The sequence below is a fragment of the Anomalospiza imberbis genome, chromosome 16, assembly GCF_031753505.1.
Source record: "Anomalospiza imberbis isolate Cuckoo-Finch-1a 21T00152 chromosome 16, ASM3175350v1, whole genome shotgun sequence".
In the NCBI taxonomy this organism is placed as follows: Eukaryota; Metazoa; Chordata; class Aves; order Passeriformes; family Viduidae; genus Anomalospiza; species Anomalospiza imberbis.
This window is the reverse complement of record NC_089696.1, coordinates 9,939,096-9,962,644: the sequence shown is the minus strand read 5'-3', so window position 1 is coordinate 9,962,644 and position 23,549 is coordinate 9,939,096. Positions and strand designations below refer to the sequence as shown.

General features: G+C 37.8%; 1 protein-coding gene across 3 annotated transcripts in view; it reads right to left on the bottom strand.

Moving 5' to 3' along the window:
• Nucleotides 1-23,549, bottom strand: part of LMTK2 (lemur tyrosine kinase 2) — a 67,326-nt gene that overhangs the window by 24,696 nt on the left and 19,081 nt on the right. For 2 of the 3 annotated variants that reach the window (XM_068206986.1, XM_068206987.1), the window contains exons 7-15: nt 16,783-16,916; nt 13,586-13,670; nt 12,833-12,954; nt 11,235-11,384; nt 8,076-10,983; nt 6,444-6,579; nt 5,796-6,044; nt 4,542-4,665; nt 466-625 (exon numbers count right to left, since the gene is read on the bottom strand). In XM_068206986.1, the coding sequence (XP_068063087.1) occupies nt 4,637-4,665; nt 5,796-6,044; nt 6,444-6,579; nt 8,076-10,983; nt 11,235-11,384; nt 12,833-12,954; nt 13,586-13,670; nt 16,783-16,916 (3,813 nt within the window). In that variant the 3' untranslated portion in view covers nt 466-625; nt 4,542-4,636. Of the gene's footprint in view, nt 1-403; nt 626-4,541; nt 4,666-5,795; nt 6,045-6,443; nt 6,580-8,075; nt 10,984-11,234; nt 11,385-12,832; nt 12,955-13,585; nt 13,671-16,782; nt 16,917-23,549 lie in introns of those variants that run through there. The other variant, XM_068206985.1, reaches the window with a different exon arrangement.

The window sequence follows — 23,549 nt, the reverse complement described above, 5'->3', positions numbered from 1 at the left end:
TCCCAGGTCACAGCAGGTGCCAGCACTCAACAGCTGCCACGAGAGGTGGGGGCTTCCACAAGAGCCTCCATCCCCGCTGCCAGCGCTGGCCTGGGCATCCCACCCTCCCGGAGAGCAGGGAACTGCAGCACTCTCCTCCTGCCTCACCCAGTGCCCAGCCTGCAACAGCCGCAGCATCTCATCGAGGGAGCTCCCAGGACACACCAGCACTACAATTATTTACCTGGTGATTTTTGATCCATTCAGCACATGCACTTAGACGGAAAAAGCAAGCAACTCTTCTAGGAAGAAATTCAGTGAACGCTGAGAAAACATCATTAGCCTGTTTTCTGAATTTATAAATTTCGAAGTCCCCGTTCTTCCTACAGATCTCTAAATCTATGACTGAAAGCAAAATTCAGAATTCACAGTTACACTGTTTCTGTTTTAATTATTGCTTCTCTACTGACTGTGTACACACTTTACCTGAAATTTTCACAAGGGTGACGATACTGGAAGAATCTAAAGGTGACTACACTATTTAGCGTGGACTCATCTGCTGGGACTGTGGCTTTGAACATTTGGAACTTTCTCAGCCTCAGGAGACTAATAAATATATCTTACAGTAGAACTACACTGCTGGCATCTGTTTAAAAATGAACAAACAGACAAAAATATTATAAATATATAACTGTATTTTATTTTTAATATTAAATATTTTTAAATTACAAGCAGTTTCTTGAATCACACTATGCATGATAATCAATATACAGTAGAAATTACAATTTAAAAATGTACACAATTTAAAGACATTTTGACCTGAAATTTCATTAACTATGATATATTGCCATAAACCTCATACCTGTATTAAATTACAATAGGAAAACCTCATACCTATGATTTTGTTACATAGTTTCTCATTTACAAATAGAATTGAACATCATATATACACACACATCAGTACCATTTATCATTTAAGTTACACCTACATCTGTGCAAGTTCAAACAATTTCATAAACAAAACTAACTGTAAGTCATATTCAAGTTTCTGAAAAACAGGCTGCTGGTATTACAAATACTTATTTTCAATAAGTTTATATGATGTTTGACTCTCCTCTAGATTTCTTCCCATTTTGTACCAAAACCATTAACATGTATGACTTAAAGCTGAAGTAATTTTTTGAAGTAACTCCATTCTTAATTAAGGCTATTTCTTATAAGGCTAATGTACTTGAATTCCACCTTTCACCAACTCCCACACAAATAGCCAAGTCACTGACACCTCACAATGCTGACATTTTAGGATAATGCTTAATCGTAAAAAAAAAAAAAAAAAAAAAAAAAAAAATCTTTCTACCAACCAGCCTCCTCATGAAAGATTGAGTATTACATAAAAATCTGCTAAAAATACTGATAAAAAGAATGAGGCTTAAATGGCTTTCATTAGTGCATCAACAAGGATACGAAAAACCAGTTAAATCTGCTCATTTCCATGAAAATGGCAATTTCCATAAATGCAGCTATACAGAGTTTATCTGCAGCTGGGGCATTTGGGAGAGTACAGGTGTTCCCACTGAAACTGGACACACCTGTTGCTCTCTTGGCTTCTCACTACAGATCCTAATGTTCAAACAAACTTCTTTAGGTGGGAAAAATAGTATCTTTTAAATACCTTTAGTAGCCAAATTGAGACAATGCCTTCATTATTCAAACAATCCAGGTATTCTACTAGAGAAGGAATTAAGCTGTAACCAGTCTTCATAATAAACCATTGAAAATAGATACATGTACTTCTAAAATGGAGACCAGGCTTAAGTAGCTAGTGCAAGAAATTACATAGAGTGTAATGAATGATTTGGAACAAATCCCCTCATTATAATGGAACAAATTGGAATTACTGATTCATCTTCATTGTGCCACTTAACTGCCAGGCAGATATTGAAGTATTGCTAGTAGTTGATCAGATCTTTAAGTATCGTTTTTTACCCCAAAAGATAGTTTATATTATTGCAATCCAGCCTACTGGATTACTGAAATTAAAATTTATGTTTAAGTGATCTGAGTTAACTTTAAATATTTATTTCTCTTCATTGTACAGCTAAAAAGGACATTACCTTGCTTAATATCATACACATCTCCTTTTGGAAAAAATGCTCCTTTGGCAATTCATTAGCAATGAGTCCATTTGGACAAAGGAGTAAACTTTCACTTCCCGTGTAAGCTTTTCTTTAAACCCGGGTAAAGAATAAAAATCTTAGATTTCCATCAAGCAAAGGAAATTCCTGATGTGCAAGATAAACACCTAATTTTCCAGAATTACAAGAAACAAAATGCACAACCAAATTACAACATTCCAGAGCATAAGCTTTTATTTAAGCCAGAACTATTTTTTAAATAAAAGGATTCAAAATTAAGGCTGAACTCCAGGTCTGACAAGTTTTTCACCACATAAGGCAGACAAGCCCAAATGTTCCCTGCAGACCATTATGGAGTTTCATTCTTACTATGCTGAAAATTTAAAGACAGATGAGGTACCCTAAATCTAGCTGTATCAAGGAGTTTAATGTTGGAATTAGGGAGTTTCTAAGCAATAGTTTGTGCACAAGGTCTATAACCAACATTTAAAAATATTTTCAGTAGCGCACAGCTTCCTTAAACCCTCTACAGTATATACTGTAAGCCTGTATTAAGAACTACTTGACTTTGCCTTCTAAATAATGTTTTGGGAAAGGTCCATAGGAAAATTCAGTTCCTTACTTCATACTGAAGAACAGTTCTGACTAACTCTGAACCTGAGTGCCTCATCAGAAAAAAATATCTCAATTCATTGGCAACTTCAAACAACATGATAACTAAATTATTCCCTTTTAATCAGTATGGAAGCCATTCTGGTTTAAGGGCTAAATAATGTTGGGGAAAAAAAACAGTTAACATATTCCTGTCATTTTTAAAACATACTTAAAAATCAAAATTAATGCAGAGGTATACAAAAAAAAAAAAAAAAAAGAACACATCTGAAAATATCTAGTCCTCCCATCTCCATATGATGAAAATTCTCTGGTGACTGGATCTGGACACAGAGCACTTGGACCACCATTATCTCAAGCCCTGCCAAAACAGCCACTAAAATACAAAATACTTCACATTTCAGTGCATTTGTATTTTAGTACAGGTAAACAAATACAAAGCCAGGTAAACTGTTCCTATCAGTGCTTCCTACAGATCTGAACTGCATAAGGCATTCCAAGAAGTCAGGGATTTGTTTCTCAATTGAACTCACTTTGGAGTAATAATTAAGGATATCTTTTTCCAAGCAGTTTAGAGGATTAAATCAGCTAAATGCATGGTAGAGCAGGAAGGTTAAGCCTCACACTGTCTTCCCTTCCCTACAGGCTTCAGAACAAACCTATTGTACTGCAGCCTTTGTTCAGAATGTATTTCAAGATGTACCATAGAGCTCTTCCGAGATCTTAAAATGGATCTGGCTCTATAACAGCTGCAAAATTGGGCATTAACCATTAATCAAAATCTTAATTGTCATAACATCACCGAGAGGTAGATTAACCACAGGCCTCTGAATGGAGCCCAGATCTGCAGTCAGCAGAAGAGTGAGCTTCAAAATTCACAGAATGTACAAGTGTACCCAAATCCAGTCTATTGAAATTAGTCAGTTTATAAGATTCATAAATTCCAGAGTTGCGTACAACCAATTTTTCCTCTTCTTTCTCCAAGGCAGAAATTGTAGTAAAAACTGGAAGGCCCTTAACTTTGATATAGTCAGATGTTATTACAGTTTAAGCAGTCAGTAGGATCATACGTAGGAATTAAGAGACATTATCTCTTTCATCTAAAAATTCCAGAGTATATCATATATTCTTTTCCAGTTTCCTATAAAACATGAACACTAACAACCATTCTATACCCATTATCAATTTAGAAATGGTACTGAATATAAGATTTCAGCAAGTCTAACATAATATTCAGAAGTTATGTACGTTTTACGAGTACCGTGCATAGCAAAAGGCTACAAAAAGGACAAATTAAACTGGATAACTGGGCCAATTCAACTTGTCTTATTTTCCTTGAAAGATTTAAGTTTTTGATTCTGTACATCATCAGGAAATAAAGGAAGAATAATCCATAGTGCAATTGTAATAAGCAAAGTAATATGTAGTGATATCTTTTTGAATAAATATGGCTCACTACTGATCAACTATCATTCAAACAGTTCCATCAACACAGCCACCTGTTGCACAGGACAGGTATACACAATTCTACAACAGGTGTATGTTCAAATAGATAATGAACTACATGGAAAAATATAAAAAGAATATTATACAATCTCATACATAAACCAGACTGTAGTGTAATTGCTTTACTTGTTTAAGTTATCTGAAAAATACTTCAAGTACTTGAAAACAGCGGCAGAATCGTCTTTCGATGAAAAGCAAAATTGCACTGATTTAAAAATACATTACAAAGTTAAATACACATTCAAATTAATGTCCTGATTTAACATTGCTTTCAGTGTTTACTTCCGTTTCTCAGTACTTCTCGATTACCTGTGTTACTCCAGGAGGATCCAGAGTTTAGATAAAGAAGTTTCAAACAAAGTCTATGTGTTTTATGTATGGAGTCCAAGCACGTTTAAATTGATTTAATCTTTCTCTCCATCTTCACTGCTTCCTATTAGTAGAGGAAAGGTCATAAGATACAGTGAGATTCTTTGGCACAACCCTCACTTCTTTGTAAGACTCTTGCTAGAACTTGGCATTCTGCTGTTTTGCCCTTCCAAGTTTTGGTTAATTTTTCCCTACACTTTCAACTACTGTAAACATTTGGTTCATTTATTCATAGACACCTGCTTCAATCACACAGTTCAATGTCACTTCTTAGGGCACATAAGGCAACATAGGATCTCTAAAATACTCTCTCTTATCTGTAAGTTACTAAGCAGCAAATATTATCTAATCAATAAGCACAATACAAGAACAATACAACTCTATATAACACTGATCACATATTTATAGACATTGACCATAAGCAAGGCTCTGCAATCAGTAATATTTATTTTTAATAATGCAATGTGTTATCAAGATTAATAATATGCCAAACTAAGTGTGCTTATTTTTGCTTCTCTTAACCCTCAAAAACATATCAAAGGTTAAAAAGGCTTTTGGTTACTGACAAGAAGGCTTGTTAATAAACACTGCTAGTACTCAGTATTGCTCTGAATGGATTGTTTGGCTCTCCTAACAAAAGCTATCCTATTCACAGCTCTACAAAGCATGCTGCAAGTCTCAAGAGAATGTCAAGAATGTAATGTCTAAAAGCAATATGAAAAAAAAACTAAACCGTAAAATAAGCTTACACAATAAGAGCAGAAACATTATGTTCCTGGCATCCTCATCCTGTGCAATGAAAACACAATTGTGACTTAAGACAGTGCAATAATCAGAATTAATAACTGCCATAGTGTGGCAGGTGCAACAGCAGTGCTGCAGGGTTGCAGGGTGTTCATTTACACAAATACAGCACTAGGGTTTTTAACACAAAAACTGAGAGCTTATCCTGTAAAGGTTCCACAGGCTGTTCGACCACAATTTTGTACTAACTTGGATGCAATAATCTCAATCTCCATGGAAAACTATGTCTTAACTGCAACACAAGACCAGACATAAACTTTCATAGTGTTAAAAATGTACTTCTACATTTGGTATTTAAATAGAACAATACTTGTTGTATCTGTTCCTTTATCTTTACATAACTATTTTAATTTGTATCTTTAAAGTAATTATTATAACTAAATCACTTACCTCCTTGCTCTATATCTGAATCTGTAAGATGTGTAAGAGAAAAGCTTGCCATGTTTGCAGGAGAGATGGAGAATCTGGAATAAGGGGATGAATGTGACCAGTTCTGATCGAGAGTCCGGGAAGGTGGAGGTGGAGAGAAGTACTTTGATGGCTGAAGGGGTGGTTTAGAACCAATGAGACTATTAGCTGCCTTGGATATAAAGGATGGCTCTGGAGAAGAGAAGTCATCATCCCACTCAAAACCCCCACCTTGGGAGGGAAAAAAAAAAAAAAAGAAGAAAAAAAAGCAGCATTACAGTAATGTCATGTAAGGTCACCCAGAGTTGTACAAGTCTAGAAGATCACATTAACCCCAAACAAAATCTGGGCAAGGTTCTAGCCCAGGGAGCCACAAAGATTTGTCACCCAGCTTGGCTGCCTCTCAGGCAACCCTGAACACATCAATATATAAACAACCAGTATCACATCCCAGCTCTGCTCCTCAGGAACAAGGGAATCTGAGCCCAGCTGCAGTGTGTGCCTAGGATGCAAAACTGAAGCCAACATGGTCCAGTGAATTTACAGATCACATATAGTTTAATGACTTCTCATAAAAGGCTCTGCATAAAACAGTCTCAGGCCCTGATGTGTATAAATATATTCATGTACCTTCTTCATCTGTTGAGCTTTCTGAATTTGCAAATCTGTTTAAGTAACCAGGACTGGAAGATGGAACAGGAGAGCTGCCAGCACCTTCCCCGTTCACGTCTATCCCACGGCTTCCCAGCTCCTTCGTTGGTGTTTCCTAAGGCAAACAAAGTCATGTATTTAACTCTTTTTACACACCATGTCTCCATGCCTTCAGATGCCAGCACCCACAAATACACTCCCCCAGCCTGCCATCAAGTCAAATGTGGAATTAAAAGGTCTGTAAACTGTTACAACACCACAACAAGACTTAGAGTTACAGATTAGCACATGCAAGTACTTCTAAAGAAAGCTGCATCAAATCTGTGCTAAAATGCACACAGGAAATGACTATTTAAATATTATTTACTGTATAAAATTCATATTTGTAGGAACAAATACCTTCCAACTGAAAGCAGTTCCCATATCAGCTTAACATGGGTAGAGGTTTTTTTTTTTCCTCTTTAATAAAGCCTTATCCCAGCATTTTGTTTTTTTATCCCCTAAACATGTTCAGGATAAAGAGCCAGACTTTGTACAGCCGGTATTGGAAGTAGCCAACATTTTATCAGTTATTGAAAAAGTAGAGTTCAACAACTAAGAGCAGTTTAAACACAGCTGATTTTTTCCTTCCCCTCTGACAAAAGGATTACTATTCTACAGGCTGCCTAAACACAAATAAATCACCATCATAAGCAACATTTCCAAAGCTTGACCATGTGACTGTTCTTTTAAACTCACTGGACTAGTTTAGTAGCCATAATGCTTAAATACAATCCCCTCTGTATCCAGTTACAGAAGTTAAAAATTGATAAAGCTGATAGGGAAACAAAAGTAGCCTTGAATTTTATAAGCAGATCACTGTGTCACTGAACATAAATCCCACAGGATTAATGAAAATTAGCATTACCATCTAAATACTGTTCTCATCTTTGATTATGATCTTAGATAAATTTACCTTCATGCTAACGAACATAAGATTCAGACTTAGGTTTCAGTTTGAGTTTTGGGAGGTTTTTTTTGTTTCATTATTGGCTTTTTTGCTTTCTTCCTTTCTTTTATAAAGCATCTCAAAGACTTCAAACTCATTAAACACATTAAGCTGCTTCTATAAAGTTACAACAATATTCTGTCAAAAAATAATTAAATCTTGTCCATAGCAATGCTGTCTCACATATTCAAATTAAATACATCTTATAAACAGCAGAAAAATATCACTAAAACCATGTTTCATTCAGCACATGCAGCCAAGGGGCCAACAGCAAAGGAGACTCATGATTTGGAAACCAAAGCAAAATCCTCCTTCACTTCAGATTAGTGCAGCTATTCTACCAGCAGCACAAAACTGTACCTACCCAAGTCACAAAGTTCTTTATTCTTTATATATAAATATTATTCTTTTACATACACAAATTCTTCTGTAGCCTTAATATATAAAGAAAAAATAACCCACATCATGAACAAGCTGTAACCCTGCCAAAACAATAAAGGTACTTTTGTTATAAGGTTTTCCCAAATAATAAGCAATTTATTCAATTGCTCCTTGTTTAAAGAAAAACAACAAAATAAAAAAAAAGCCAACAAAAATTTTACTTAGTAATTAAAGAAGGGTACCTGATCAAACAAATAGACTGTCACATCATCAAAGAATGTTACAGCCTTTTTCTCATATTTCCAAAGTTCAGGCTGCCTTTCATTAAGAGGTTTTGGAAGTTTCAACAAGCTTCTCAAATGTTTTCCATCATCTTTTTCCGTAACTATCTCAGGTACTTGATGAACAGTTTCATCTTCACTGTCAGAACTCAGACTATGCATATGAAAAGTCCTCATGTCATCCTCAGAATCACTGTTTTCATCTTCCTCATCTGCATCATCGCCATCTTCTAAATCAAGCATTCCAGACACGCTGAGTTTGCCAAGGTATTTTCCTTCAATATCTGGCTCTTTCAGCTTTTGTCCTTCCATGTGATAGAAGGACTTCTCACTGTTACTCAGATCTAAAGCCATGTTGTGCACAGGCTTTAAGTCTCTGTGTGAAAAGAGTTCTGAAGTGTTAGTGCCAACACAAGAGACACTTTTATGGGAAGTCTCAGACAGTTTTATTTCATCCCTCAGGTTACCTTCCATCACTATTTCCAGGGAAGTCAGAGTTGCCTCAGCCCACTCATCAGGACACCCCTGCATCCTTTCATCCATCTCTTGGATCTCTAAATTGTGGTTTAGTTCCAGTTTTGAGTTTTGATTATCATCATCCTGGTAATTCCTCACATCACACGTTTGCTGTCTCTCTTCAAAACCACAAACCTCTTCAGTGTGATTCTCTCCACTGTTGGAAACAACACACACAGTCTCTCTGGACAGATTTACAGACTCTTCTGGTTTTTTATCTGGCTCAGAATCATTATCAGAGAAATAGGCTGAGTCTCTGTAAGAGTTTTGATTTCCACTCAGGAAAACCACTGGGGTTATTTCAAAATTGCTGTTCACTGCATCCAAACAAGCTGCTGCTTCTGACACAATGATGACTGGATTAGAAGGCAAAGCACTGACACTGTTCTCATTCACACACAGAGCAGTATCCACATTGGAAGTGTCCTCAACAGGGACATGGGAAGTCCATTCTGGAGATTCCAGGTTTTCTGTTTCATAGCCACTGTCAGCAGGTTTATCTGGTGGCAAAAGTTTCTGAGGACTTTGAGCCTGTAAAGATTCTAAAACCTCATTTACATCTAAAGAATCCAAAGAATCAGGTGTCTCTAAGGCTTGTTCTACAGTTTGTATAGGAGATGGGCTGTCTTCCAAAAGACTATCCTGACTGGTACAATCTGAAGCAGCAACAGAAATTGAGGTCACCTCTTCTGGAACATCCTTACAGTTCTCAAAATTATTTGATATTTCTTGTATTTCCTCCAATAAACTTTCCTTTTTTTTAAATATGGGAGAACTATCTTGCAAGGTTTTTTTCCTATCTTCCTGATCACTACATTTTTCTTTGTTAAAAGTTGTTTCATCAGACTTGAAAAGCATTCCCTGTTTCATCTGTGCATCACACTTATCTGTTTCAATAGCAACACTGTAATATGGACTGTTTCCAACATTATTATTTTTGGTATTATAAGACAGCTCTTCCTGACAGAGAACATCGGTGTTACAGGACATGACTTCATTCACTTCTACATTTAGAAATTTCCCCTCATCCTTCAAAATAGGAAGATTTGCACAGTTACCAGATGAATTATGTGCTGTGGGTGGACTAGAAGATGCCTGCATTTCTAGAGGAGTCTGAGACTGGGAACTGGGATCTTTATTCATTGTCACTGGGTTAAAATTTTCATCTTTCACTGTTCTAAGACTTTCGTGTATTAAAGAAAAGACCTGTGCATTTTCAGCCAGCTCAGGCTCAGGCTCTACAGAGTTTCTTTTTGAGGTTTCTAATATACTTTTTAGAACATCATCTGAGTTTGGCCCAAAATCACTGCTGGCTTTTTTAGGCAATAACCCTGTTAATAAGTTTTTCTCTTGAAGAAATAAGAAGTTATCAGAAAGTTCTTCTAAAGTTACCAACTCTGGCTGGTTAGAGATATTTTCACATAAGGAAACAGTTTCATTTTCAGAAGCATGATTAGAATGCTCCTTCTCAGAACAGCCTACTGCCTTTCTAGCATCTGTGTTTGAGTTCAAAACAGCTTCCTTAAAGTCTTTAGGAGAATCATTTGTTTCAGCAAACCCAAGTATTTTTCTATTTGTCAATTCTTCTGATCTATCAATGTCATTAAATATACTCTGGAAAGGACTTTCTGGACTATTGGCAGCAGTCAAAAATTCCTCTTTAGGATCTGTATTATAGTGGAAGAAGTCCCCGTCGGTACTAGATTCTTCAACATCAAGATCCCTGAGAACCGTGAAATGAGAGCTTTTTTCTTGCACAGCTTCTTGATGATCAACTTCTGTTGTTAATACAACCGATTGGTTATCAAAATTCATGCTGCAGCCACTTCCTTTTTCCTCTAACTGGATATAGTAGTCATTTCCAACAGAAAGTTTGTGTGCATCAAACACAGGTAACACCCCAGGGACAGCAAGTGATGCCTCTTGACCACTTCCATCCTGTGCTCCTGGTCCTTGCTCTGAAAGTGACCTCTCAAAAACCTCCACTGGATAGAAAATACTTGTGTAGTTCATGGCTTCATCAGGATTCACATGACCACATTCATCAAAGTGATCGTGTTTAGCTGCCTCCCAGATGTATTCAAAGCTCAGACCATGGCTTGTTTCAGTCACAGTCAGAACCTCCTCCAGCTCGTGGCCAAGTCTATCTCCTGTGAAGTGATCCAAGATTGGGAATGCAGAATTACTTGCTTCTCTATTTGAGGTGTTTGGTTTCAGAGCATTCCACTGCTGTTCAAAATCAATCTCCGAGTCCCTTTGGCTTTGCATGCGGAGGTAAGTTAAAAGTCTGTGCACTTCTTCTGCTGTCGGTCTCTTTTCTGGAGGCAGCCAACAGAACTGCAGAACTTCATACCTATACAAATAAAAACATTTTCAATAGGTTTCACACTGAAAAGGAATTTATAGAATTTAGATACCTAACATGCCTCAGAGTACCAGTATCACTGGCAGGAACCTCCATCTCCAGCAAGTCCTTTTACTCCTTTTATCTAGGGTTTGTTTGCTGAGTTCCCATGTAGCAACTTCAATGTGTTTAAGAGAACTGAGTCATTTCAGAAACTTCTTCAGCAGCTTTAAGAATAAACAGAAACACTTAAAGTTTACCATCTATCAGAGTATGGCTGCTCCAGACGTGGCTTGAAGGGTTTAACCTGCTTCTCCTTGATGACATGGGTCAGGACTTCCCTGTCAGAGAAGTCTGAGTAAGGCCGAGCACCATTCTCAAACAGCTCCCACAACGTCACACCCAGGGACCTGCCAAAGAGCAGCACATGATCAGCAATCTCAGAACTATTTTAGAGTGGCTTTTCTAAGAAAGGATATGCAAAGCATAACTGGCAAGAAGAAATCAATACTAGTCCCCATTGTCTCTAGAATAACTTCAGAACTTAATTCATTTTGACGGAATGCTAAAAGCCTGAAGAATAAAGTTGCTTGAAGGCAACAACAATGAAGACAACAAAATATAGAAGGTCTCAAATTATTTGATCATGGAAAACCCCCACATATAATACAATACTATCTTTTCAACAATTTAAAAATAAAAAATATCATTATTTTTTACTATGGTGTATAGAAATGAAATTAAAAAACCTTACAGTTAGTCCAATAGAAGAGAAAAAGCTTTCATGAGAAATTGCAGTTATAGGTCAAACTGCTAGAAAACTCATCTTTCCTCCAGAGTTCATAGAATTCTTTATTGTCAAGCTGCAGTGGTCAAAAGCTGCCTCTGCTCAGTGCTGCATCTCTACTGTATCCAACACTAATTACATTTTCACTGATTACAGTCTATGCTAATCTTTGGGGAATCTTTCTGTGCTCAAAATGCAAAGTACCTGACTCTGCATGTAGAATAATTTAGATTGGAAAGGATGTCTGGAATCATCTAGTTCAAACCCGTTCAAAGCAGCTCTGCAAAAGAGGCACTAAAATACAAGCTGGAAACCTTTAGACCCTGGCTGCTTGCAGTCCAGATGAAGAGTATGAGCTGAGGAAGCCTCCTTGGAGGATGGAAGCAAATTAGTTTTTACATAATTTCTATATACCCCAAATGCTTTCTGCAACCCTACTTTTAAAACACCAAACAAACCCTAGATTATAATTTAATATCCTTCAAATATAAAGCAGGAATTAACTACAATGTTTTCAGAAATGTTAGTCTAATCCACAGTTCCTATTATCCAAATTTCTTGGGGCTTGAGAACTGAAGTGGAACTTGGCTATTTCAAAAATGTTCATCCTCAAGAGTTCACCAACCATTGTCTATCAGCTCTCTGGCAGCAGAAACCATCAGGTAATTGCTGCTCTCAAATGCTGCAGCAGGAACACAGCGTTTTAATTAAAATGCCACTGTTCTACCAATTTAACTTCATCAGGCTGTAGTGGGATCATCTTTTTATGTCACTCAGAGCTACTTATTCTTGGAAAAATCATTTCTCTTTTCTTTCCTTTACAAACATCTGAAGGTATTTTTATTAATATAAACACCTATTATTCTGCTAAACATTTTTGCTTACTCCAACTTTCTCTCAACAGATTTCTAAGCATCTTTCCAAAGCAGGATATAGTTTCAGGTTTACAGTGATTAACCCACTGTATATGTGATCCATCAGGCTAATTTAAATATTATTTACTCCTTCATGTAACATTTGAAAATATGTTCACAGATCTCTCATTGAAATTTCTTAAAGCCTTCTACATACCATATGTTACTGTATTTATTTTGCTCTGCTGATAACAGTCTGTCTTGAAAACTTGTTACTAACTCAGGTGCAGTCCATCGTAGAGGAACAAGTTTCTTCTCATCTGTCTCAATATAATCTTCCTAAATTATTGATCAAAATGAAGAAAAAGAACCCATAAAAATGCTGAGTATACATTACTTCCAGAGAGTGACAGTCCTTTCCTTAATATGTTTTTCTGTGATGTCTAAGTAAAAAATTAGAATTAAAAAAAAACAAATCCTGTTTACCCCAAGTAGCAGAGAATAATGCTATGGAGGAAAATCATTCACGGGTCACTGCATAGCAGAAAATTGAATGCCAATTTCTTGTTTAGGGTTTGGTACTTACAAAGTGTTTTAAATAATGTCCTTAATTTTTCACTTTCTTGATATACTTTCATATTTTGAGTATTTTCATTAAAAAAATCAAACTTTTCTTTCAAATATGTCCTTAAAACATATCAAAATTAGTTGGTTCATATTGTAGAACCACTGTAAATAGGACCAAAAAAGGGTAGATTTAACAGAAGATTCCAGAAACAAACTCTACTCATCTCTAGAAAGGTACCTATTCTAGTACATGAACTTGCTACAGTTATTTGCCAGTAATACTTTGAAGTTGATTATTCAAATAAAGGACAATCTAGTATCAGTTCACAACTTTCAAGCATGCTTGCTGTAACCTTGGCCCCTGAATCCTTTAAAGAAGTGGTCCATGACAAGATTAACTTACCTTATACCTACTGAATCCTATACCGTAATCTCCTACTTTGACATTTAAATCGGATGTAAGGAAGCAATTCCGTAAGGCCAAGTCACTGCAAATGCAAACAAATAAACAGTGAGACAAACCAGGAGGACTTCAATGCAAATTCAGACCAATGGGTTAACAGAAGGTACAATTTTTAGAACAGTCAGGTCACAGATTGAAGTATCAAATGAAAAATCAAGAAAACTATTTTCTAAAAACTTAGAATCTACAAGTCAAGGACTTGTGCAGAGTTACAGGTTACAGTTGCAAGAGGAGATCAGTAACACAAAACAGTGCTAAGGAGTCAGCATCCACTCTAGATGCACTTCAGCAATCCTCTGTGCATGAGCTGTAGGCTGATCCCATAGACCTAAATCCTGCTGAAGGCTGAGGCAAGCTGGGTGCAAGAAAGGCATGCTCCTGGAGCTCCTGCAGCTCCCTTCCTGATCCTCTTCTGAGGAAATGAAACCAGTCCATGCACTCTGAAAAACCAACTCATATGCAGTGCAAACCCAAACACAGGAACTGAGGAAAGTAATTTCTAAAATGCAACTGTGATCTAAACCAAACATTAAGACAGTTTTTTTGTTGCTTGTATTTTTATGAAGTTTTAGAACCTACACATGCCAACAATTGATTCCATATCTCACTGGAATACTGTGGCCACTACAGTTCTATACAAACACTCATCACTTCCAGAAAAAACAAACACTGATAGGGTTTCTCCTTAGAGAGGACTTATTGGACAAGATTTCTTTTATGGCCAAGAGGCTGTGACTTCCCTTGGACACTCCCACTGCTTCAAAGGAGAATCAGTTTAGAGCCACAGAGCCAAGCAGACTCTGCATTCTGGAATCCAAAGAAAACTAAACACAGCGACAAGGCAATCACATTTAAAGCTTTCACACAAAAACCCTGGACTATTCTGCTGTCCTGTATAAAGTTCAAGCTGCAGTCACTTCTCTAGAGCAGTGGTGTAGACTCCTAAGCATTCAAACTACACTCAGCATCTCTATGCAGTTCATTTCATTCTGCTCACAATCCTCTCCTGGAGATTACGTGGGCTGTTCACATGCTACAGTGAAGTCACCCCTCTTCACACCTATCACTACACAGCTTGCATTTGAACTGTCATTACCAGCAATTCTGATTAAATAATAATTACAATATCATACTGAGTAACCAGTAGTATCTTACATCTTCAGTTAAGTTCATTAAGTAACAAACCCATACATTACATGTGAACCAGTACTACAGACAGTCTTTGAAAAAGACCAACAGAAAAAATGTCTTTCATATCAGTCCTCCAATAAGCAAATCACAAAGCTCTTGAATAGACACAGAATTTGCTTCCAGTTTCTACCATAACCAGACCACAAATACTCACAAAACAGCACTGCTGCTGCAATAATACAAAGAGGCAGTTTTAAGAGACCCATCATGCAAACTCAGAAATTTATGCAAGTTTAATGAAGCTGGAAACTGTGGCTGCGACAGCAAAGAGCTCAGCAGACTAATTGCTCAAATATTTCACTTTTCAGTTTCACAGAGGGGACCAGGCAATTAAGTGCCCTGGAAGAACTCTACCTTTGCTTCTGTTAGCTTAAAAAAGTCTCTGAAGTACAAATGGTCTGAAAGCCACAGCTTGTCTGCTACAAGACAGAAAATAATGTTTTCCTTTCCAGAGTCATTGAACTACACAGGTCAGAAACACATCTATAACCTTCAAGTATGTCCCAGAGCTTGCCAAATTGTTTTATGCTATTTAAATAAATATCCTGGAAGAGAAAAATTGTTGGCTGCTTGAACTTACCACTAACAACAAAATCACTGATGCTGGAGCTTTACCACTTACTCTGACAGCATCAGGATAGTGTTGCTAGAAGTAAACATTACAATGAGAATCTTGCAGATCCACAGATTAATTATTTACCAAGTTTATCTGTATTTCACTGAAAATGTACTGTTAAATTTAATACCTACAGAGCCATGCTGCTGCAAGATAAGAAACTGATCCCTCTTTTAGACAGGTATAACTGGTATTACCTTCAAGTCATTTGAAATTGTTAAATGGGTTAAAAGAAGAGCTCTGTTCATCAGCCACCAGCTGAGTCCAGGCTTTGGGTTTTGCTGCTGTTTTAAACCTGCACTTTTTAAGACTTAGGTTTGAGAGTTCATTTTTCCCTGAACACAAGATCTTTGCCTTCCCTAAGCAGCAAGATGTGCATTAACAAGCTCCAACACAAGCTCCTGACTTGATGAACCGGGTGATGCAAGTGCTGGTTCTACAGCAGAGAACAGACTGACAAAGTAACTGTCTTGTGGCACCCAAGGTTTCACCAAGAAAGCCACATTTGGAGAACAAGTACTCTTTAATATTTTAGTCATCTTAGTGGTTAATAATTTCCAGTTCCTTAATACCTTTACATTTAAAGCAAAAAAAAAAAAATTGTTGTATTTTCCTGGGCAACTTGTTTCATGAATGAATTTTCCCAGCCTTTTGCAACTACTGCCATTCTTTCAGTATTCACTACATTAACTTTAATTAAAGATAATGATATTAATTAAAAATAAATCTAGCATTTCCCCTGATGGGAACAAGATTCTTCTCCTAGCATGATTACTTTGAAATCTGACTACCTCCTTTAGTGAAGATTTAAAGGTTACATGAACAACATCAGTGAGAGAATACCCCTTTCGGTCAGATTTTCCCTCTAAACTCAGCTTCCACCTTACTGCATTAGAAAGAGGTTTTTTTCCCCATTTTTAGTAATACAGGTAACATTACCAAAGAAGTTCTAAATTTCTGCAATCTAATAAAAATTCACAGCACGTAAGATTCACTGTAACTGAATTTTAACATCCCTCCCTTCACAATAAACAAAATTAATTTGACTTGTCCAAGAATTAATCAAACAACTACATGTGGACTGGCTTGGCACCAGGTTGTGTTCTATGGGCTGCAAACCCAAAGAGCAGGTGATGGCTTTCAGGCAGCAGGAGCTGAACACCACAGCACTGCAGCTCAATTAGCACCTTCATTAGCATCACACCTCCATGCCTCAGGCTATTTCACATGTTTGTGGAAACACAGTCCTCAATACCCCTGGATTTTAATGAAAACACCCAGCTGAATTTCAGAGTGCATCTTGACTGACTGGCATTTCTCTGGAGCCTACCTGTGCACAAAGTTGTGTTTGTGCATTACAGCGAGGCCAGCGGCAATCTCGCACGCCATTCTCTGCAGCAGCATTAGCTGAGACTCTCCTTTAACGTGCTCCTGCTCATTGCAGATATAAGTTTTCAGGTCTCCCTGTAAAAGAAGTTGAAGATATTTATTTGCCTTATATGTCAGTTGAATCCAAAAACTTTATTTATAATAAAGATCCAACTGACCACATTACTTATTTACCACATTTATGCTCAATAAAATAAAGCTCCTCAAGTTTCCAGTCTCCATAATGGATCTTACATAAGTCATCTAAGGCATTTGGTATTGTCCTTAATGGTTTTTAATCTAATCATTTAGTAATTAACATCCTAGATAAGACTGCCACATAAAACCTGTCATGCATTAATAACTTCCATTAAAAAAAAACAGAGTTTGATGAACCTCTGCTTTTAAATGAGATGAGTTTTCAAGTGCTCCAAATCAGCAAAGCTGTCTGGGAAATTTGTAAGGGGCTGGAAGGGAGAGACTAGAGAAGAGAGTTTCAGACATTGCTAGCTCACCAGAGCTTTTGACATAAAAAGCATGGTAATACAGCCCATTGCAGTCAGAGAATTCTGATGATGGCAGCAGTTTTACTGAACCCAGGCAATGCTGAGCAATAGATATGTAATTAATGAGCCCATGGAAGCACTCCATAAATTACTAAAAAAAGAACAGCTTTGAAATAGAGAAAAATAATTGAATACTGTCCAAACATTGAGGAAAAGAAAGACTTTTGTACTAAGAGAATCTAAGCAAGGGAAAAGAACAAGTTTCTCATGCCATTGTTGTTAGCTTTCTCACAGCTTGACTTTCAATCCACCAGTCCCGTATTTTTATTATTTAAAATATAGACTGTCTGAAAGGTCAGCAAATTATTTTAAAGACGTTTCTGTATTGAGACTGCATAATGTATATCACAACTTGTTTCACCAGCATAACATCCTGGGCTTTGTCTATGTCCATTGTCTTCCCAAATCCTGGGCCAGGAAGCTCTTGCCAGAGCAGAGTTCCAACAATTAGGACAGGAACAGTGATTTGCAACACATGCAGTTCCAAAGAGCAGAGCCCAAGGAATACAAGCTCTGAACTTCCAGCTGAGCTGACTGTAGGTGGCAGCAAGGGCCTGAAGAAAGTCAGGCTCTAAAATTGTCATTCATTAAAACAGCAACTGCTTGCTCAGGGCTTGTCCCAGGTGGATTAAGTTCCTAGGATGCCTGAAATGCACCCAGGAATTACTTTTTAATTTTTAAATGCATTGGTAACAGCAGTGCTGTGTAACATCCCTTATTTAGTAAATTATTCATGTAGGCATATATTTTTGTAGGAAAACCAACTTTTATTAAATCCAGCACCTTGAAACATACTGGTTCTATGTTTCCATTCTGGTCTAATTAAGGCTACACTCAAGGTTAAAAATTTAAAATAGGAACTTTTGGTATTGCCTTAAAAGGACATTGCTTGTACCAAACTGGGGTGAACCAATGGTCACACTCGGGGGGCTGAAATGCCCTTCAGAAGACCCTGGACAAGTTGAAAAATGTTTCAACAGGAACCTTACAAAACTCCAGAAAGACAAATGCAAACTCACAGCTGGGAAGGAAAAATCCCTTGCAACAGCACAAAGTGAGCAGTGGCCAGCTGGGCAGCAGCTCTGCAGGAAGGGACCTGGGCGTCTGGCGGGCAGTGAGCTCCAGTGAGCCCTGTGTGCCCTGGCAGCAGCTCCTGGGCTGCACAAACAGGGCCAGCCCAGGAGAGGTCTCACCACCTTCTCAGCACTTGCCAGACCACACAGATCCTGCGCTCAGAACTGCCTGCCCCAGAACAAGAAAAACTGGAGCAAGTTCAGGAAAGAGCCACCAGGACAGTCAGGGGTCAGAGCATTTCCCCATGAGGAGAGGCTGAGGGAACCAAGCTCATTCAGCATGGAGAAAGACAGACTTCAGCATAATGACTGCCCAGTATAAGTTATTAAAGGCTAAGCCAGGCTCCTCCCTGTGGAGCATGGATGGAGGATGAGAGAGAACAGGGATGAGCTGAAACACAGACAAGCTCAGACTGAGTGTAAGGAAAACAGTTTTTCACATAAGGACATGCACAGAAGTGCAGGCTGCCCAGAAAGAACACACAGTTTCCATTCCTGGATGTTTTCAGGATTCAGCTGGACAAACTCCTGAGAAATCCAGTCTGACCTCAGGGTGATACTGCTTTGAGGAGGAGGCTGGAGACCTCCTGAGCTCCTTGCTAGCCTGAATTATCCTATGATGCTTTCCTGCCTAAAAGCAGACAGTAGCAACACAGCAACATTATCCCTGCACTATTTTGAGAGCCACAAAATGGCCCTTTATCGACAGACTTTTTAACACAGTAAATACCAAAGGTTATATATAATCTGAATAAATGCAGTTCTGCAAAATTCACTGCAGAGACATCTAAATATAAAAAGCTCAATAATCATGCTTGAGGAAGGCTCTACTTTCTCTCCAACCTCCTCAGCCACTCTGCCTTTTCTCTCCTCTCCTGGGATTCCATAAAGAACTAAATTTTGCCTTTCTTCCCATCCTTCTCAGTTCAGTCATTTTTATAATACACTTTTTCTCTGTAACAGCCAGAAGCTGGGGCACACTTACAGTCAGTACTCTTTGGTAGCTTTTTGTTTGTGCAAATTCCATACTGAGTTCATGTGAACACCCAAATGGCTGACATGACTTTCTAACCAGAAGGCACTGATGGTTTTAAAACTGATGATGGTTTTTAAAATGTGAAACAGTTACCAAATTACATCTACTAAACACATTCTACCAAACTGTCATAAACTGACAAATCCCCCCTTTATTGTTAAACCACACACCACTGATATCCATATTGACCATGATCATTAAACAGATTCACTGAACTCTTTGATTATGACGATTTCATTGCAAAGATTCTTTTTTGATTAGAACATGCATTCAAGTGGCAGTAATTAAAAAAAGAACCAATCACTGCAAGCAGACACCTTCCCCTAACAGCAACATCCCTAAAGTAAGCTACAGAGCATTCCAGGCAAATACTGCATCCTGCTGATCTCATCTGCCCAGGGAATTGTAAGACTTGAAGAATTTCTGTAAGAATTTGATAGGCAAATCAGCCTCACAATATACATGCAACTTCCACATTTGAATAACTTTCCTTTTACTCATAAATTATGTCAATCCATTAGAGGATTTGCTGTGCTGACAAAATGCTGGCCACACGCAGGGCTGAGTAATATATTAAAGTTAATAAGACAGCTACCACTATTTTTAACCTGGCATCATTCTGCAATGTTTAACAGTGAACAGTTAACTATTCATAGCAGACTGCACCAACATACAATGCAACTAATATGGGGAAAGGGGCTGTTAGACCTTTTTGAGCATTTCTTTTTATATTTACTATTTGCTAAATCATTTTAAATACAGGCAAAGCATAGAATTTAACAGCTTAAATCACTTATGTGCAACTGACTTCTCTTGTTTCTTTCCCAGCTCTGCAAAGCAAGGGATGCAGAGCAACTTGGGTTACATTATAAAATAGACTAAATGTTAGCCAAAACAGTTCTTGCACATGCAACCAGCAATCTGGTGTAACAGAAATGGATCAGGAGTTTCTGTGGCCAAGAAAACAAGCCAGCCTGCCTGACATTCAGCACTGCCACCCTGACAGCTGTGGTTTCTCTGCACTACAGTTTCCAGTGCCTCTGATCAGGACCTTTCAATGCCAAGGAGCCTGGGAACTGATAATCCAACAGGGCTGCCTGAACAGCCAAGACAAGGTCAACTGGCCCTAAAAAGGCTACAAATCCAAGTAAGAAAAGTAGCAAAAGGAGGACACGATGTGATAAGCTATGAGTTTGAAGGAGTGTGAATAAAACAACCTCTGTACCTTCCAGACTGAGTTGGTCAGCAGAATAGCCACATTTTTTGTTACTTAGTATGCCAAATTTGCTAAACAAGGTCAACACTGCCACGTGAGCCTCAAAAGAACTTGGCACCTGAAAATATTGAAACTTCCTATCCAACACAGCTCATCTTCTAGACATGTTTTTTTCAGAATTACTGAATTCAAACACACAAGTAAGAGGGATTAAAACAAGTTTACTTTGCTGGATATACACAGACACCACCATAACATAAGGAAAAGAGCTTTAGCTCAGCATTAAACCACTGGCAGCTGAACAGGACCACATTTCTCATCCTTCCCATTTGAACAACAGTCACCACAGACACTGGAACCTTTAATCAACCACTTCACTTCCACCTGCCCTTATGCTTTTTCTGCTGAAGAATCACTCCTGTGTGTTTCAGAAGCACCTCCGTGCACCCCAATTCACCCAATTTCAGGGGATGTACAAAAGGAGCTTTGAGATCAATTACTTGAAGTCTAAAAAATCCAAATAACTGCAATTCTAACTGCAGTGATAAAAAGCTTCCTGACAGTCCCCTAAAACCTTTTTACTAAAAAAAACTATTTAGCCACATCTATTCCATCATGATTCCCTCACATTCCTTCCTTGCTGTCTCTTCTCTGCACTTACTCCAACATTGCTACCTCCCACTCCAGGCCCTGGACCACAACAAGAGTTAGTGATGGACAGGGATCCTGAGCTGCTCACTCGGCCCAGGCTCTGCATCAAACTGCAGAGGGAACACTGTCCTGTCTGCACAGCCCTTGAGTATTTGTGTGCATAAAGAAAAAAACATCATGTCTAGGAGATACTCAGCTCTACCAAGTAAGAACTCTTCAAGTGAGCCAGACTTTAATATGAAAGTTATGTTTAACTGACTGTAATATATAATTTTCTAAAACCAAGTTTTAGTTCACTTGGAATAGAATAATGAGCACAGACATTTATTTTCCATTCCAAAGAAATTACCTAACTACACTCAAATTTGTAAAACTACCATCTTAACTGTCAAGCTTATTGCCCCCAGTTAAAAGTGAAAATCTATTTTATCCCCTTAAATAAAATCCTTACCAAATTACTCTGCAGGATCATGACAAATTCTGGCATAAATAATGAGGAATCAAACAAGGATATTATTTTTCCTGTATACCTAAAGTAGGGCAATCTTTAAAAGCTACTCCATCTTCAAATTTAAGTTGGATTAAATCACATAACTACTTGAAAACATGGCAGCAATTAAATCTGATTTGCATGTATATGTGATGTATATGTATATGTGATGCATCTATAAAATGCAACTCTCCAGGATCCTTTTAAAGAAACTCCAATTTGAATAGCAGGTTTAAAAAACAGTAAGTAGTATTCTATTTCTATACTGAAAGACTATGAAAAACCTTATCTGTTAACCTTGGGCACAGAGTTTTTAATTGTTAGCAAACCCAGAACATTTCACTTTGATCAGTCACTTTAAAAGTCCAGGCATTTCTTCCATTTGGAAAAGAAGGATTTTATCAGCACTTCTGTTTCATTAATTTACCACAGCTAATACGTTTGAGCAAAAGAGCAGCATGGAAAAATAGTTATTTAAGGTAAGAGATTAATTGATATTTCTCCAAAGGCAGCTAGAAGCAGATTTTTGCACCTGAGTTTAAAGGGAAATTCTGCAGTAGTGAAACTGGTAAAAAAAGATTTTGCTGAAATTTATAAATTTGAACTGTCTCATTTCTGAAAGACTCATTCCCTTAGTAACATCTGTACACTTCTGACATCATTTCTGTCTTGACATTTCTCAAGGAACTCTGCTTTGGGTGACATCTACACAACAAACCTTAAAAGCAGCTACTGAGCCAATGTTTAGACAGCCACTTGGACTCGGGGGCTTGTTTGGTTTTAGTAATGTGTTATGCTACAATAAAACAATTCAAGTCTTTCCAGCCCATGGATCCAAATTTTTGTCTCTCATGGCTCTGCACACTGGGCACAGTTCAAAGGCTCTGTACATGCCCCCTCTTCCTCACAACACTCATGAACATTCCCAGGACTGCAGTTAAATCTGATTTGGATGTATATCTGAGCAAGGCTTTGAGCTGTCCCTCCCATTCCAGGGACCATGTGGCACTGAACGCACTGGGAACACGTTTCAGCTTTTCTTTTGGTGCCTAGGAAGCACAAGGTAGTTGCTTGAGGGGTAGAAAGGGAATGAGAAAGGAAATAAAAGGATAAGAATGTAGGGAACAGAGGATAACCATAAGAGAAAGGATCAGGAAGAGAACGAAGACTGAAACTGAAAACTCCAGCTACTAGAATACACATGACGGGTATCAGAAGTGAGCCCACCACTGCATTTTAGCACAAAGCAGCACAGCACAGGTAAAAATTGGACACTCTGAAGGCAGAGGAGAAGGCAGAAGGGAATAAATTCTTCCATTTTCCTAAAGTAGCATTTTCACATAAATGGTAATAAAGGTACATTAAGATTGCAGACAGCAAGTCTTTTGGACGTGATGTTGTTGTGTGCACATGACACTGGACTGTGATATAAAGCTCCCTGCTATGACACCCTCTGCCCTCCAAGCTCCTTGCTGAAGGCAGACAGAGAGACTGGTAATTCCATTATCAAAGAACAGGTATCTGCCTCTTCAGAACACTCCACAAGCACTTAGAACACACATGATAAACTGAAGAGTACAAACAAAAAATTGCAATTGTGATTCCTCTGAAAAAATAAACAAAAGCCTTCTAAAATTCTGGTTAATCAAAAAACAAGAAAGCAAAAGAATAATTTCATGAGGAAAGGGCAGTAAATA